The sequence below is a fragment of the Heloderma suspectum genome, chromosome 1 (genome assembly GCF_057233095.1).
Source record: "Heloderma suspectum isolate Gila_16-S chromosome 1, 16-S_ref, whole genome shotgun sequence".
Lineage (NCBI taxonomy): Eukaryota > Metazoa > Chordata > Lepidosauria > Squamata > Helodermatidae > Heloderma > Heloderma suspectum.
In genome coordinates this window covers 301,777,754-301,794,186 of record NC_139458.1, presented here as the reverse complement: position 1 = coordinate 301,794,186, position 16,433 = coordinate 301,777,754, and the positions used below count along the sequence as shown (strand labels likewise).

The 16,433-nt window shown below is 39.6% G+C and overlaps 1 protein-coding gene across 4 annotated transcripts in view; it reads right to left on the bottom strand.

Moving 5' to 3' along the window:
* Positions 1-16,433, bottom strand: part of TTK (TTK protein kinase) — a 62,652-nt gene that overhangs the window by 45,274 nt on the left and 945 nt on the right. For 3 of the 4 annotated variants that reach the window (XR_014786605.1, XM_084826977.1, XM_084826975.1), the window contains exon 2: positions 1,824-1,967. Coding sequence is in view for 3 of the 4 variants with exons in the window: in XM_084826977.1 (XP_084683103.1) it covers positions 1,824-1,965 (142 nt within the window). In the remaining variant the exon portion in view is untranslated. Of the gene's footprint in view, positions 1-1,823; positions 1,968-7,845; positions 7,915-16,433 lie in introns of those variants that run through there. The other variant, XM_084826976.1, reaches the window with a different exon arrangement.

Sequence of the window (16,433 nt, the reverse complement as noted above, 5' to 3'; positions counted from 1 at the left end):
AAAGAGAAATACATCTTATACAGAGCATGATGCTGAAATTCTATCCAACACTGGTGCAGGAGAAGCTTCTTTATACTAGCAGTATAATCTACAAACAGCTGGGTACAGTTAGAAAAACCAACACAAATGTACTGTTCACATGCCATGATACAACTCACCAAGCAGAGGAACCTTAAAGTGGCTTCACGGAAATGGGTTGCAAGAAGGATTTTGAATGAGCAAAACAAAAATTCTTTAGTTTTATACAAGCACCAAGCATACCTGCAAGTAAATACTGGACACCAAGATGTAAATGTGTGTCTCAGTACACGCTAACGGTACAATCTTACGCATGTCTACTCAAAAATAAGCCCCATTGAGTTTAATTTAGTTTATTCCCAAGAAAATGGGTATAGGGTTACAACCTAAATGAATCTCATTCAAAGTGAAAGAAATACACAGATATACAACAGGTTAAAATATGATTGAAAAATTTGAAGTGCCATGGATGAACTGTAGAGGTATTGTGCACATTGCTAAATTAAAGTACGGAGGGAGCAATCCTATGGCCGCTAGACAGCGATTAGACAGCCACAGGATATGCTGTTTTCTGGGAACCGACCTTGGAGCCCGCACTCCAAGGCTGGTTCCCAGAAAACTGACCTCTGCTCACGTCTGTGCTGCCTCAGGCAGCGCGGAGAAGCCCTATCCTCCACGTTCGGAAGAGGAGCACAGAGCAGCTGAAAAGGGGCAGGGCTGGGGGCATTCCAGGGCAGCGAGAGCGGATGTGTCATACAGCAGCCTCCTCTCCTGCTCGGGCCCCCCGCAGCTAGATAGCCAAAAATGGCTGTCTAGAAGAAAAAGCAGGGCAGGAGAGGTGCAGAGGGAACGATCCCCCCCATTCTTCTCCTGCCTTGCTTTGGATAGGCGGTTGCATTGGTTTTCAGTCCAGTGTGTCTAAGTACTTCAGTTGTTTCTTGCATATGTTCTTTATGAAGAGCACCTTCATAAATAGATACACCCTATTTAATGAACCTTAACTATGTTTTGCTAGGAAACTTTCAGGGTCTAGAAATTTTGCACTTACATCTCAATTAAAATAATATATAATTAAAGCAATCAATCTACTCTATTCTTAAATATTTTTCTATAGAATGGAAATTCAACACTGTGGAGGGGAGGTGCTTTGATTCTGATGAGATAGCTGCAGATAATTTTCTTCCCTGAGAGGAAGTGACCTGCCAAATGGAAATTCAGCATTTGGCGAGGGGGTATCAACTTTTCTATGAACTGAGAGCTAGAAGGTCCTTTAGTATACAAAACTGGCTCAACATTCCAAGAGGTGAAAAGATTCTATTTATTGCTGTCTGTTAGAAACATCAATAGAAAAGCGAGATATAAAATGCTCTAAGTTAGCCTATCAAAGAGAACAGCTTGCCATGTCATACAGAGCTAGTGCTGGAAAGAGGACCAGAATCTGCAAAAGGCAAAATCATTTTCCATAATTTCTTCCTGTTAAAGAAAATGAAGTTATAGAATAATCCTTCCTTATCTTTTAAGGCTCATGAGACAAGTGGAGCAATAAAAGTCACAATGCAAGACAAAATTCTTCTTTAGAAAAGACAAGGGGAAGTATAGAAAATAGTCTTACAAAAATGTAGATTTTGTGTATGCAAGTGAAGGAATTTAACAAGAGGAAATATACACTTTTCCATTGCAAATTTAAACAATCCAACGATTTCACTACAAAAATGCATTGTTACTAGAATACTTAAAATACAATTTGGGGGAAGCAATTCTTACTATTTAGTTGGTCACTAACTTACTTAAAAGATACTACATACCTGTTGTATCAGCTGATATCTTAGTCAAGTTAAGCTCATCTGTAATATTGTCCTCATTTTTATATTTGCTTTTTAGGTCTCTAACTCTACTCATAATAGAAGCAACAAACATCCCCGTTTCACTTAAATCTTCTTCCTGCATCTCTACAAAAGGAAAAGTCAAAGTTAAGTACAAAAGAGCTCTACAAAAATAATTTGAATCTAGTGGTTCTGAGAGAAAAGAAACGTCAGTTCCTTTATTACCAATATTTTGCTCCAATTGTTAAGCACAAAGACATCTTAGGGCGCAATCCTGTGCATGTTTAGGCAGAAAAAAGTCCTATAACTCTCAGCATTCCCCAGCTAAGAATTATAGGACTTTTCTCTATCTAAACATGCATAGGACTAGGCTCTTAAGGTAATTTCAGCAAAACAGAGTAATAGCTCTTTCAAGCATGCATAATTCTATGACAGCTATCCTAATCGCACACACTTAGAAATAAATTCAACTGAAATCAACAGGACTTACACATTTTCTTTAAGGTGTTAATTTTCATATTAAAATATCAAAAGAAATTAAGTATCTTGATAGGGAAAAACAGTTATTTGCCTTTGCCTTAGCTTTTAAAAAAATTAAAATGCAATACTTTGTATGTTCCCTCAAAGCTAGTCAAGCAACTTTTCTGAGGATGTGACACAATCATACATACATGTATGTGCCAATCTGCTGGCAAAACAGCAAGTTAACAATCTACTTATGACATATTGACGTGTCAACAAGGTTACAACATCTACCATCTGTTGAAACTATAAGGCCATCCAAGAGAGTTGCCACATTTGTCTCTCCCAAATCCACCCTTCAACCTATACTCATCCATATCTCTGAGGCGAAGTCAAAGATTATAAAAAGATTATGTCTTCATGCCTGGATGTGGAGTGGTATATAAATGTTGTAAGCAAATAAATAAATAAATGTTGAAGACGTGGGATTCTTTTTAAAATTGTATATACATTAATTAATTTTAGTTATATTTGGCTAGACACTTTTAGTTCTACTCTTACTCAAGATCCTCTATATCTGTCTAAACAAAAATAAAAAAGTAAACAATCATAATATTCTTAAACATTTTTCTATAGCTTGGAAATTCAACACTGTGGGGTGTGCATGCATTGGTACCTCTCTCTGCACCAACCAAAATGACTGAAGGGGGCTATTAACAGGTATGGTGGAGTGTTCCTCTGAAAAGGGATTTCAATTTGGTCATCTTCAAAGCCCTTTCAACCCTGTGATCTAATTTAAGGTTCTAATAACATAATTTATTGTGGTCAACAAGCCAGAATTAAAAGCACTCAAAAACATTTACAAAACAAAATACAGCAACATAAATAACATTACTCAAACATACAACAATACAAAAACAGAAACTCTAAGGTAGCCCCCCCCCCCCAACCTTTCAACATCAGACGCTAGTTGCTTCCTTGTTCTCATTGCCACTGAGAAAAATTTGGTCACAACTAATGAAACTGATGGAATTTATCTAACAACAGACATTTAACATAAAATTGGGCTGATCTGCCTGGTAGTGGCCAATAAAGGAGCAATCATTTCCTGCCTAGCTCCAACACAGAAATTATAAACAAGAGAACATCTTCCACCAATTCCACCTCCTGGTCATTACACACAGACAAACCCTCAAGGGCAGGGGGACACCATATCATCCCCAAAGCATTTGAGAAGGAAGCACATAAAACGAAGCCAAAATGAGAGTCCTGTGATATTTAGCTACATGGAAATTACTCAAACAATTGTTATTATTTACTAACTGAAAAAAGTTGTCATAGAGAATACCTAAAGAACAAAGCAAGCAAGTTGCACATGAGCAAGCAGAAAGATCTTGAAAGGAAGTATCCCAAAGTCTTTGCTTTATTAGAGCTATCACAGAATCAAAACAATCCTATTTGAAGAAGGAAAGAGGATAACATCCTGATACAACAAACTCTTTGAGCCACACTTCATCCAAGCGCTATTGTGGCTATCATCATCAGGGAGATAAGATAGAGGCCCCGGGTATCACTACCCTCTCAAAGATGTAAATCAATTTAAGATTCTGCATTAGTTTTCAGGAAAGCTAGTTTCTCACAGCTTTGAATCCTACTTGTAGTTGGAAGTTCTAAAACTCCAGAAGTTTCAATTAGTTAAGAGTGTGGTAGCAGTTGGCCGAGGGAGCATATAACCTCTGCTGATAGATCTACACTAGCCCCAAAACTTTCTGGCAGAATTTGAGCCACTGTTTTTAACTTTTAGAACTCTGAACAGCATGATTATGGGGGTATTCCAGGGAAAGCTGTTTTCCAAATGAACTGTCATTGGACAGGACCCGGTTCCAAGTGTCAGCATTGTCTGTTAGGCTGGTTGACACAAAGGGCAGGGCTTTCTTACTGTTGGCATCCTCCCTAGTATTGCCAGAGCACTTGCATTTGGTCTGCAGAACTCTATTTTGTCTTTTTGTAGCTGGCAAGGGCTAGCAGCTCACATCAACAGGGCTCAACTGTCAGGTCCCCCCTCTACTGAAATGGAGTGAAATTCTAGTAATACCCAAATGGCCTAGGACACCTTAATGCAATGAGATCAAGACCCTGCCATTCATTAATTTACAAGACTAAGTGCCCTGCACACTGTTGTGACCATTCCACCTGGTACCAGTTCACACATCATGTCTATGAACCATTTCTTTAAAAATAGCCTTGACATCTGTCCTTCTGTTCCCTGAAGGGAACAAGTAACTTATTAAGTTACTGTGCATGATCTAAATCATCCTGCTGCCCCGTCCCACTGCAGCCCTGCACCTGAGCAGTGTGCTATTTCACCCACTGACAACATTGCAGCAGCCTGTTTTAACCTTCCACAATAACCCAATTGTGGAGAGGTGTGGGGTGAATTACAGGGGCTTAACTCGGTGCTTCCAGCATCACCCCAACAAGGGGGGTGGCTCTAAAGCACTGGAAGTTTACAGGATCGGGACCAAACTTCATACACAACCTCCCCTAGTTTGAAGGCACCCAACGCACCATCAAAACCTTGCACAATTACTCACAAAGAAGAGGAAATCCTGTATGCACCAAAAAGTGGGTGGTGGCTATAACACCTTAGAAGTTTGCAGGATTGGGACCAAACTTCACATGCAGTCTCTCCTAGTCGGGAGGCAACTGATGCACCATCAAAACTCTGTCCAATTAGCCCAGAGGGAAAAAACTGGTGGAACAAAAAGGGGGTAGCACAAATAAACCCTTGGGAGGTTGCAGTATCGGGACAAAACCGTCAATTGCGCATTTCCCCCCATAGCCATTGATGGCACAGACACCTTTATTGTCCAAAATCAACAATAAAGTGGAGTTGCGCATTTCATCCCCCCTCCCAGACATTGCTAGCAGAGCTGCTTGTTTGCTATAGCGCTTTAGCGCAAAGGCACAATTGCACATTCCCTCCCAGCCCCATAGCCATTTTGCTTCTTCATGGAAAAGTGACCGAGAAGGAAGAGGGGGGTGGGAGCTATAACTCCCAGACAGTTTGCTGGAATGGGGCAAAATCGCACAGGTGGGGTGCCTTCATGGAGAGCGTCCAGATGCTGTAGTGAATTATTGCGGAACAGCGCTTCTTCATGGAAAAGGGAGCAGTTCTTTCCCTATTCCCCTATTTTTCCCCATTTCCCAAGTTGCGCAGTTTCAAGTAGCAATCAGGGAAGCCCATCATTGTATAACTTTGCTGTAGCGGGGTAGTGTAATGGTGTGAGGCTGTCATTGTACTCAGGGAAAGCTATCATTTTGTGACTGTAGCACAAAATTGGGGAAGGCTGTGCATATTGGGCTGCAGTGGTCCCTGTGCTGCTTGTAAAATCTCAGAAAAGGGCTCAGCAGGCTGGAGGAGAACTGCTCTTGCCAGGCAACTCTGTAGGCAATTAGAATAAGCCACACTGAGCCCCACACAACACGATAACTCACGGTGGGTTACTGCAGACCGTGGGTTATCAGAGTGACTTATTTTGGTCAAAAACATTCCTGGCAGACAACACGGTAACCAACAATGGGTTAAATAACCCATCATGGCTTATCGTGTCATCCAAACCCAGTCTATGCCTATTAAAGCTCCTAGCAGGGTACCCATCTTTGCACCCCATCATCCCAAATTTTTGCCCAGAGGCTTCCTGCAGCCTGGGAACACTTGATATTCCCAGATGGATGTGCCACTGTGGCCTGGGAATGTCCGACTTTACCCTTTGTTTTTGGACTTAACCTACCTCAGGACTCTCCTCTTTTCATAGCTATCAGCATACCAAGGATAGTAACAATCCCCTCCCTTTCACTCTCTTCCCACCACTAACCTTCTTTGACCTTTCACTCATCCTCTATTTCCTTCTCAAGCCACTCCCTCCCTTTCTGGGATAGCCTTCAACTCTTGCCTAGAAACCAAGCATGCATAAGTTAATGCTCTTTTGCCTGTCTTAATAAACTGTGTCTGATTTAGATCCTGATGTCTTGGCTCTGTTTTTCTTCTTAGAAACCTTATGATAATGCTCAAGTATCATCTACAGTTCCTTTTAGTTTGGTGTTAGTTTCTGACCCAGCGTTAGTTTCTGACCCAACGTTAGTTTCTGACCCTGCTCTACTGGACTGACAGTGGCCTGTCCTCCAGCAGGGATACAGCCAGGGGTTGCAGATAGCAGAGTTTCCCCTAGCACCAGACTAATTCCCCAATTACCCATTGTTCCTGCAGGAAACATTCAGAGGACATGAAGCTAAGTTCAAATTCGTGTTAATACATGTATAGCAGCACTACACCAGCATACCAGCACTACACAAGTTCAGTACACCCATGCAGGTTTGGTTTTTATGAGGATGGTTGAGAGCATGGGGATTCAGAGGAAAGGGTGAATTTTATTCCAGGTTTAACTGATGTTTTCTTGAAACCTGCCCCTATTATGGACTTATAACTGTTAGTTATGCTGGCTTTTACTTTTAATGTTTTTTAAATTGTTGTTGGGTGCTCCAAGGCTTTTTACAGTATATGGTAGGTTACAAATGTGATACAATAAATATAACAAGCAAGCAGCTATAAGACCAAGAGTGTATGTCAAAAATGAATATAATAAGGCTGTTTCACACTTTAGAATATGCCTGTCCTTATAGCTTTGAAGCCTGCAGACCAAGTACACAGGGCAATCTTTCCCTTTGAAAGGCTTTCAATATTGTCAAATAAAAAAGAGAAAGGGGGCAACAAGAAAAAGTACATGTAGCATTTATATACCATTACCTTTTGAACTCTGAATTATTGTTACCTGTAAATTCTTGCTCAGCAAGTGTCAGTTTTAAGTATTTATATGTTGCTTAATCCTCTTCATGAAATGAGCAAATGAAATCTTTTCAAAGAAATTAGGTTGTTTATCCAATTATTTAGGTTATCAGGAAGATGAACTTCCAAATACAAGATTTTACATGGAAAGGGCAGATCAGGTTTGGATCCTGTTTTAGTGGAGAAGTAGGCCAAGAGCTGCACAGCTCCTTGCCATAAGCAAATAACTCAGATTTGTAGCAAACCCTGTGTAAAAAACCCTGTAGTCGGAATTGCATTTCATTTGGGGCATGCTTGTGAATTATAGGTAGACATAACCTTAAGGGTGGGTGCCTATCAGCTTTACATAAAAAGGAGCGTCTGAGGTATTGCAAGACCTATTGCTTCATTCACAATACACTTGAACATATACACTTAAGTTATTAAATGCCTAAGAGGATTGACTGAACTAGACAAAATTGTTAGAATAATCTTAATATCAGGTTCAACTAAAATGGAGGGATTATCACATTAAGAATCAAGATCAGGAACAGATTAGGATTCAAAAGATGAAATGTCTCTGGATGCAATAATAGCGTACAATAAATTTCTATTTCTTAGTAACATGTCCCTCCCTATCAGGTTTGCAAATCATTTCTGAATATAATACATGGTTCCACTGTGCATTGTTACTTTAGGTTTAGAAATGTTATATACCTCTTCCCACCTTTCTTCCTTCAGAGAACAAGAAATGAAATACAAGAAACTCAGGGCATAGACTGAAGACTCACGATACAGTAACCTTGCTAAAGCGGACACATCAAAGTCTTGTTCGTGCCTGGATGGAATGCAGGCTATGTACACCACCTTAAGTTCTAGGATGCAAGAAAAGTGAGATATAAAATAAAACATCTCACATCATAAAAGTAAGATGTTCCTTTCCCTCTTAGCTCTAATTTGCAGGATATCTGCATTACAGAGTTATTTCTCAGGGCCATGGATTATCAGTAATTATGGAGTGTGAGAGTTATTCTGTAGGTTCATCATTCTCAAACTGGTGGTGGTGCAATAAGATATGTCCAGGTATGGATGGCCTCTCAAGGCAAGGACAGCCTTCCCACACCACCAGGCAAGACACTGGTGGACTGCCTTCTCCTTAGCAGAGGATCCACCACATTGGATCTGCAAGGGCTACTGCTAGCACACTTGCTCCCTCATCCTAGTCTGATTTAGGAAGACCTGCCACTTTATTCTACAGATGTTCAGGTCCCATTTTAGTCTTCTTCAAAGGCAAGGACTGGATTAGATGGATCCCCAGTCTACAGATCCTCACATTCATCAACAGCCTGTATGTACACAATTGTGAGCAAGGATCTCTATACACTCCTAGATGAAACAGACAATTCATTTGGGGTGGAGGCAGAAAGCTAACATGGAATACATTTACAGGAGGGGCATTTTCAAAGAAGTTTGAGAAAATCCATCAGTAAGTTAATGATATGTTTTATGATTAACCTTTATGTTTGATCAAAAATAGGCTTTGGCTATTTTAGGCTTTGGCTATTTTAACCACTATTCAAGAAATGCTTCCCACCTAACTCCAAGTTCAGGATCCAACACAGACATGCGCAAGTTATGACCCACCAAGCTAAATTTAGTCAATTAGAACCTAATAAGCTCCTGTCTGGAGAGCATCGGCTTTGGGGCGCTATAGAAATGTAATAAATAAATAAATAAAACAGGTATTTGATTAACAGAACATCAAATGCCTATAAGCAATATTACACTTGTAATTTAGGTCAGATGTAACTATTTTGCTACACTCTACAAAGCAAAGTCTTTAGGGCACTCTTTTATCTGATCAGACTCTGATTTTGAAAGGAATGGGTGAAGAAATTCTCATGTCACACACTGCGAATAGAATAAGAATCAATGATTATGAACACCAAGAATAGTGTGGGAATGATTTTTAAAAATATGTATAATAAGCCTGTCAAGAAAAATGTTAAACTGTGTCTATACAACTTGCCATCCACTAAGCTAAATGCAGCCCATTAACTCTGTATTGCAGCCTGGCAGATGCTTGACAACCACACTGGTTTTGCATCCCCGACAGGCTTATCAAGCTCCAATTTACTAAATGTAGCTTTGGGGGTCACAAGTTGGGCATGTCTGTGTTAGATACTGAACTAAGAGTTTGGTGGAAAACATTTTCTGAATAGTGGTTAAAGTAGCCAAGGCCTGCTGAGAGATCACAGATAAAGTTTATCATTTACTGTGGTATTTAGCCAGAGTAAGCCAAGAAATTATTTTTCTAAGTGAAGAAGCTTAACATACTGGCTGAGAAAATACTACACTCATTTGGTTTTGTTCAGGCTGAGGGAAGACAACAAGGATAAGCCTAACACGGTCCTATAAAGAGCATCTCCACTACCACTTGAAATGAAACTACTGAAAGGAAAATGGCAATAGTAGGCTCATACAATCTTAGATGGAAATGTACTCATAAAACACAAAGCACTAAGGGAACAACCTTAAATAATCCCTTGAAATTAGTCCCAAAGGACCAAGCTTACATATAGCTAGTTACAGAATTGCCCTTAACAGGCAAAGATTTCCCACACTCTCACATAAGGAGAATTAAGAACCACCCACTGTGTTATATCAACACCTAGACCCAATGCCCCAAATCTCATTCACACAGACGCAAGGGGAAGCCTCAAACATTTTAAATTACAATACGAGAAAGTTGTACAACTTTACCCATTGGCAATAAAGGATTTTGCTCAGTTTGCTCCACTGAGTGAACTGGATAGTTTTTTAAACAAACCACTCCCTCACTTTCAAGTGATCCCAGCATCTTGAGCAAATACAGACTTGTAAGAGTTTGGAAGCACACAAGCATTTTTTCTATCTCAATTGGCACATTTCCTGATGACACACTGTACTTTTTTATTCTAGGGTGGTAGCCATGTTAGATTGCTGCAACAGAAACAAATTGTCTTGCAGCACAACAGGTATGATGTGGCATAAACATGCATGGACTAGAGTTCATTTTGACAGGTGTCAAAGCCTTTTTTTCAGTTTGCAGATGCATTTTTCTACCGGTATCAGGTGATGAGGAAGAATGTAAACAATAGGGCAGTAAAGGCCACAAAATTCAAGACTGCACAGTCTGTGAGCCGCACTTCCACCAACTATAACGAATTCTTTTTTCCCCAATCTTTTATTGTGGATTTTTACAAAACAAAATAAACTGGAAACATACAGCCTAAAAAAAAAGAACGAAATAAAAATAAAATACAGCAACATGTTCAAAAATCCTGTTTCTAATATTACAATATTCAAGAAAGAAAAAGGGGGAAAAACAGGTTACACATAAACTTCAGTAAAAGCAGACCAAATATCCACATAAAGTCCATTTGCATGTTACGCCTATATACAAGTCTTTCAAACGTTGCTAGCGTTGTTAAGTCTTCAGTCCATTGCGTTATAGGCAATGAGCTTTTATCCTTCCAATATCGCAGTATCAGTCTTTTAGCAACCAAAAGGGCGTGAAAAATCCATTTACGCTGACCATGAGTTACATTCCAAGAGTGAGGGAAAAAGTTTAATACAACATTTACATCAGTAAATATTAAAGAGCTTTCCAATACAAAGTTTATCCATACAATGACTTCCTCCCAAAAGGAGGCGGCCATTGGGCATTTCCAAAACATATGAATAAAAGAAGCATTGACTGCATTGCACCTCCAACAATTAGCCAAATTTGACAAGCCTTTACTAAAAAGACATTGTGGCATCCAATAGACCCGAAACAAGAGCTTTTGCTGAATAAAGTGTAACCGAAGATCCATTGAAATGTCTGATACAGACACCAAAATGGCAGTCCATTGATTAAGCAAAATAAGACGTTCCAATTCCCTGTTCCATTCCTGCTATAAACCACTTGTATCATATTTATTCATTAATAAATGTTTATAAACATGAATCAGAAGTCAATACATCTGATGAGCTTCAATAAGTATTTCCAATAGCGAAGGAGACTCCGAGGCAGTAAAAGCAGCAAGACTGAATCTAGATACCAACAAATGTTTCAATTGCAAGTACTGCCATTCTGCTGTAGCCAGCAGATCAAATTGATCTCGCAAAGTTGAAAATAACAAAAACTCATCATCACCCCCCACTAACTGATCTAGAGATCTTATCTGTCCAGGTCCGTCATAAAAACATTTTCTTGCCAATTCTTAAATCTGGATTTCCCCATACACTCAATTTAGCATGGGAAAATGGATCAAACTGTAATTGACATGACATTATGCGCCAAACTTCCCTAACTGCCAAATCTGCGGGAGGAGCTCTGTCTACCTTAATATGCCGAGAACCTAACGCCTTCCATTTAAAGAGAGGCTCCAGACAAGAAGACTCCAATAATGACCAAGGAGGAAAATCTAATTTGAATGGAAAAGACCAAAATTTATTCAACAAATAGGCCCGGTGGTACATAGCTAGATCCGGAAAACCAAACCCGCCTTCATTAATTGGAAGTTGTATCCTTTTTAAAGATATTCTTGGTGGAGTGGAACCCCAAAAGAATTTACAAATGAAAACATTGAGTTTTTGGAAATATTTGCCAGGTATAAATATAGGGATCCCACGCATAACATAAATAAGTCAAGGTGTGGTATTCATCTTAAGTGTATTCACCTACCCCATAAACTCAACTTTAAAGATTCCCATCTATCCATATCTCGTAAAATATCAGTTATCAATTTGTTTAAATTTAAACTAATCATTTGAGATATATCTCTAGGAATAATTATTCCCAAATAAGTAATGAACTCTGGGCACCATTGAAACTGCCAATTGGCTAATTCACTAGAGTATATCCTATGTCCAATTGGCATTATTTCCGTCTTTGACCAATTAATTGAATAGCTAGACAATTCACCAAAGGTATTAATCAATTTAATCAAAGCTGGAAATGACAACTGGAGTCTCGATATAAACAAAAGGATCATCAGCATAAAAATTAGTTTTAAATTCTAATCCAAAATGGACAAATTTATTTATTTATGTATTTATTCGATTTATTGGCTGCCCATCTGGCCAGCTACCTAGCCACTCTAAATCCATGTATGCTATTATTTTGTCTAATAGCACACGCCAGGGATCCAAACATTAATTGAATATCTATGGGGAAAGTGGATAACCTTGTTTGGTGCCCTGCCCTAGTAAAAAAAACAAAGCTGAAAATAAACCACTGGTCATTATTCTCGCTCTAGGAGCTGAGTATAAAATGTTAACCCATTTCAAAAATTCTATAGGAAAACCAAAATTAGTCAATGTAGTAAAAATAAATTTCCAGTGAATTTTGTTGAAGGCCTTTCCTGCATCCAGGAAAATGATGGCCACCTGATCAGTTCTTTCAGCGCTTAAAGCAACCAGATCAACAACTAATCTAAGATTATCATCCCCCTGTCTATTTTTAATAAATCCCACCTGGTCTGGTCAAACCAATACAGCCATGACCTGTTGTAATCTATTGGCCAAGACTGCTGTTAATATTCTGATATCTACATTAATTAATGATATAGGTCGATAGTTTACACAATAGGTATGGTCCTTGCCTGGCTTAGGAACCACAGTAATATAAGCATCATTTAACGATGAAGAAAGGGAGCCCACTTCAAAAATATGGTTATAGAGGCGATACAACTTTGGGGCCAAAAAAATGAGAGAATGTTTTATACCATTCAATTGGGAATCCATCCAGTCCAGGTGATTTCCCAGTTTTCATCTTCATTATTGCATTCATAATTTCCTCTAAACGCAAAGGAGCTAGAAGACTTCTCATCATTAAGAAATGAAATGTTAAAATGCCAAAGACCGGGGGCCCTAGGAGTATCAGAAAATTGCAGTTCCAAACATACTAGGGTATGATCTGACACTACCAATGTGTCAGTATTGCAATCTTTGACATACTAAAGTTGTAGAAATAAAAAAATAGCCTAATGTAAAGCAATTATGGTGAACTGGTGAAATAAAAGTATACTCTGTCAGCAGGATGTGAAATTCTCCAAGCATTAAACCATATTCCATCATATAAGGCTGGAGCGCCAGTCTCACCGCAGACTGAGTCTTGGGAGAAGGTGTACTCCTATCTAACACAGGATCTAAGACTGCCATCTATGACTAACTCAAGGAATATTTGTGCCACACCACTGAATAGTGCTGCCACCCTCTCAAAGCTGTCATCCTCTCAATCTCACACACACACACAAAACTTCACACAACACATGCACGAAATTCACTGCCACAAGATATAATGGTGGTCATTAGCTTAGCTCCCTTCAAAAGAGGATTAGACAGATTCATAGAGGATAGATCTATCAATGACTGTTAGTCGCGACAGCTGTATGAAACTTCAATATTCGGAAGCAGTGTTCCTCTGAATATAATTTCCTGCAAGGCAACAGTGGGGGAGGATTTTGCACTCAAGCCCTAATTATGAGCTTCCTGGAAACATCTCATTGGCCACTATGGGAAACAGGATTTGATCCACCAAGGCATTTCATATGCTTCTTAAAGTGAAGGCAGGAAATATGTCTATACAGAGTCCTATATTTTGCTTTGTGCATTGGCTCCTCTATAACCTACAAATGCAGCTCTCCTCCTTCTGTGGACAGCTTTGCGTTCCTTGTCAATGGATATGGTGGTGAACAACCGACCACCATTTCTGATCCCTGAGAGAGGGAGAGAAGCAAACAGACTTTAACACACCATCCAATGTCATAGTTCGCTCATAGTGCCAATTCATAGTTTGTTGTTGGGTTAAGCTCTGGGCTGTTTAATTCTACAACAACCCATAGTTCTGTGCTCGAACATCACATCAAACAACCCAGGAATTCCTAGGTTCCTAATTAAAGCTGATTAAACGTGGAAGTGACGAGTTCCCAGGAATCGCTCGCTCCCTTGCTCACAGCCCTACCAATTCATGAGTTAAGCAACCCATGAATTGCCATTACAAGCAAACTAGGTCAGTGCCTTCGCATTCCAGGGAGGGCCAAAGCCTTGCTCAGCCTGCACCCACCCTCACATTATAAGACATAGATGTGAACACTTTTCTTCTGTCTCTGTCAAGGGCAGGCAAGACAGCTCACTAACACCTCTTGTCCAAGGTCCTGACAACCATGCCCATGTAAGAACAGGTGTTCTTCAACTAGCCCCACCCTCACTATCTGAAACTAGTGGCCTGTCTAACTATCATCTGTTTACTTCTTCAGATGGCCAGCCCAATTCCTATCTTCCACCCACATATAGCGATGTTATGTATGATTCTACTGTGCTATTAAGTGAACATAATGTTGAATGTTGTACTATTTATTTTCTGGCAAAAGGAGCAATGTTCCCCACCCCTTTGAGATGAAACTATGAATCGCATCCTTTTTTGCCTGAGCCGAAGAAATTACATGAATAATTCTGTAGTGATCTAGTTCTGTAATTTTGTAGTGGTCTATTTCTGTTCAGAAAATACATACTAAAGACTCAATTTCTATTTTACTTGACACTTTTGCATAGACCCTGTACATCACTCTTATCTTTACCCACATTTATGAGTACTTGAATCACATCTAGTACCCCATCACACCACTGCAGCGTTTTCTGAAACAAGGTTGTTCTGCAATATTCTTTCCAACTCAAGGAAAGAGCAACACAGAATTGCAACACATAATACAAAGCTATCCCAGTTGCTTCCCCAGGCTTTCAAGGTCCAGGAAAAGCAGCCAAAATATCACAGCATTTTTCCCTTAGCTGATAAGCACACCAAAGTGGTGGGCAGTAACTCAATTTTGAAAAGCCAAGAAGAAGCAATCCTAGCTGAGTGGCCCTCTGACTCCAGATAAAAAGTATTACTATAAGAAGAAATAGGCTGCTGCCCTAGTTATACTTACTTGGGACAATGCCTATTCTCCACACACAATTGACAAGCTGTACCTTAATTTTTAACAACTTATGCCTTACACTCCAACAGCTAGCAAAGTCAGCAGTATTCTGTTTTCAGACTATCAGCACCATCCTAAACATGCTTACTCAGAGGTAAATCTCACTGAATTTAATGGGAAGTATGCAAAGGAATTACAGCCAAAGTAGTCTCCAGAAAAACTTCAACCATTATTCAATGCATCCTTACTTGGAGAGTGAATCATAAGAGCTATGCTGGATCAGACCAAGGGTCCATCTAGTCCAGCATTCTAGTCACACAGTGGCCAGCCAGCTGTCGACTGGGAACTACAAGGAAGACACGAATGCAACAGTGCCCTCCCACCCATGTTCCCCAGCAACTGGTATACATCAGCATACTGCCTCTGATACTGCAGCCATCAGCACTAGTAGCCATAGATAGCATTCTCCTCCAGGAATTTGTCTAATCCCCTTTTAAAGCCATCCAAATTGGTGGCCATCACTACATTTTGTGGTAGTGAATTCCATAGTTTAACTATACGCTATGTGAAGAAGTACTTCCTTTTATCTGTCCTGAATCTCCCACCAGTCAGCTTCGTGGGATGATCCTGGGTTCTAGTATTATGAGAGAGCATTGGGACTGACTTCTGAGTAAATATGAATAGGCTTAAGATACATGACAGGTGTTTGTGTGGAAATTAAAGTACTGTCTGTCACTACGCAAGTTAGTTAAGCTTCAGAGGAACAGTAAAAAAATCTAGTTTCATCTGCACAGTGGTGCTATATCTTACCTCAGCAACTCCCTTCAAGCAACAGTTTGTCAACTGTTTCTGGAGTGGGAATATTTGAAACTCTCCTATTGACTACAAGGATATACTTATAATTCCAGTAAACAATTGAGCTGTACTAATGGAGTGGATCTACTTACACACGTGCCATTTCTACAGCAGAGAGCCAAAGCAAGCTTTGAGAGTTTGTTTCCTTGCCAACCATTTGAGAGATTGTTTCCTTGCCAACAATATTGTTTACTTGGAAGGCAGTCCCAATTATTGAAATGAAATTTGTTACCTATTTAACTGTGGTTAGGCTGCAGGCTTAGGAAGATTACATCCTGGAATATTAGTTGTTTGAATACCTAATCCTTTATAGCCATGAGCCACAGAGACAACATACAGAGCAACCAACACAAGAAGGACACACCTTAAAAGTAGAAGGGCTCTCCACCCCCAGCTTCCTCATCTACATTGAAATCCTATTGACATAAACTATAATTTTAGAAGAATAACTTATGGCTTTGTTTTTAATTTACCCCAGAAAACAGAAGATGGCAAAGATTTTAA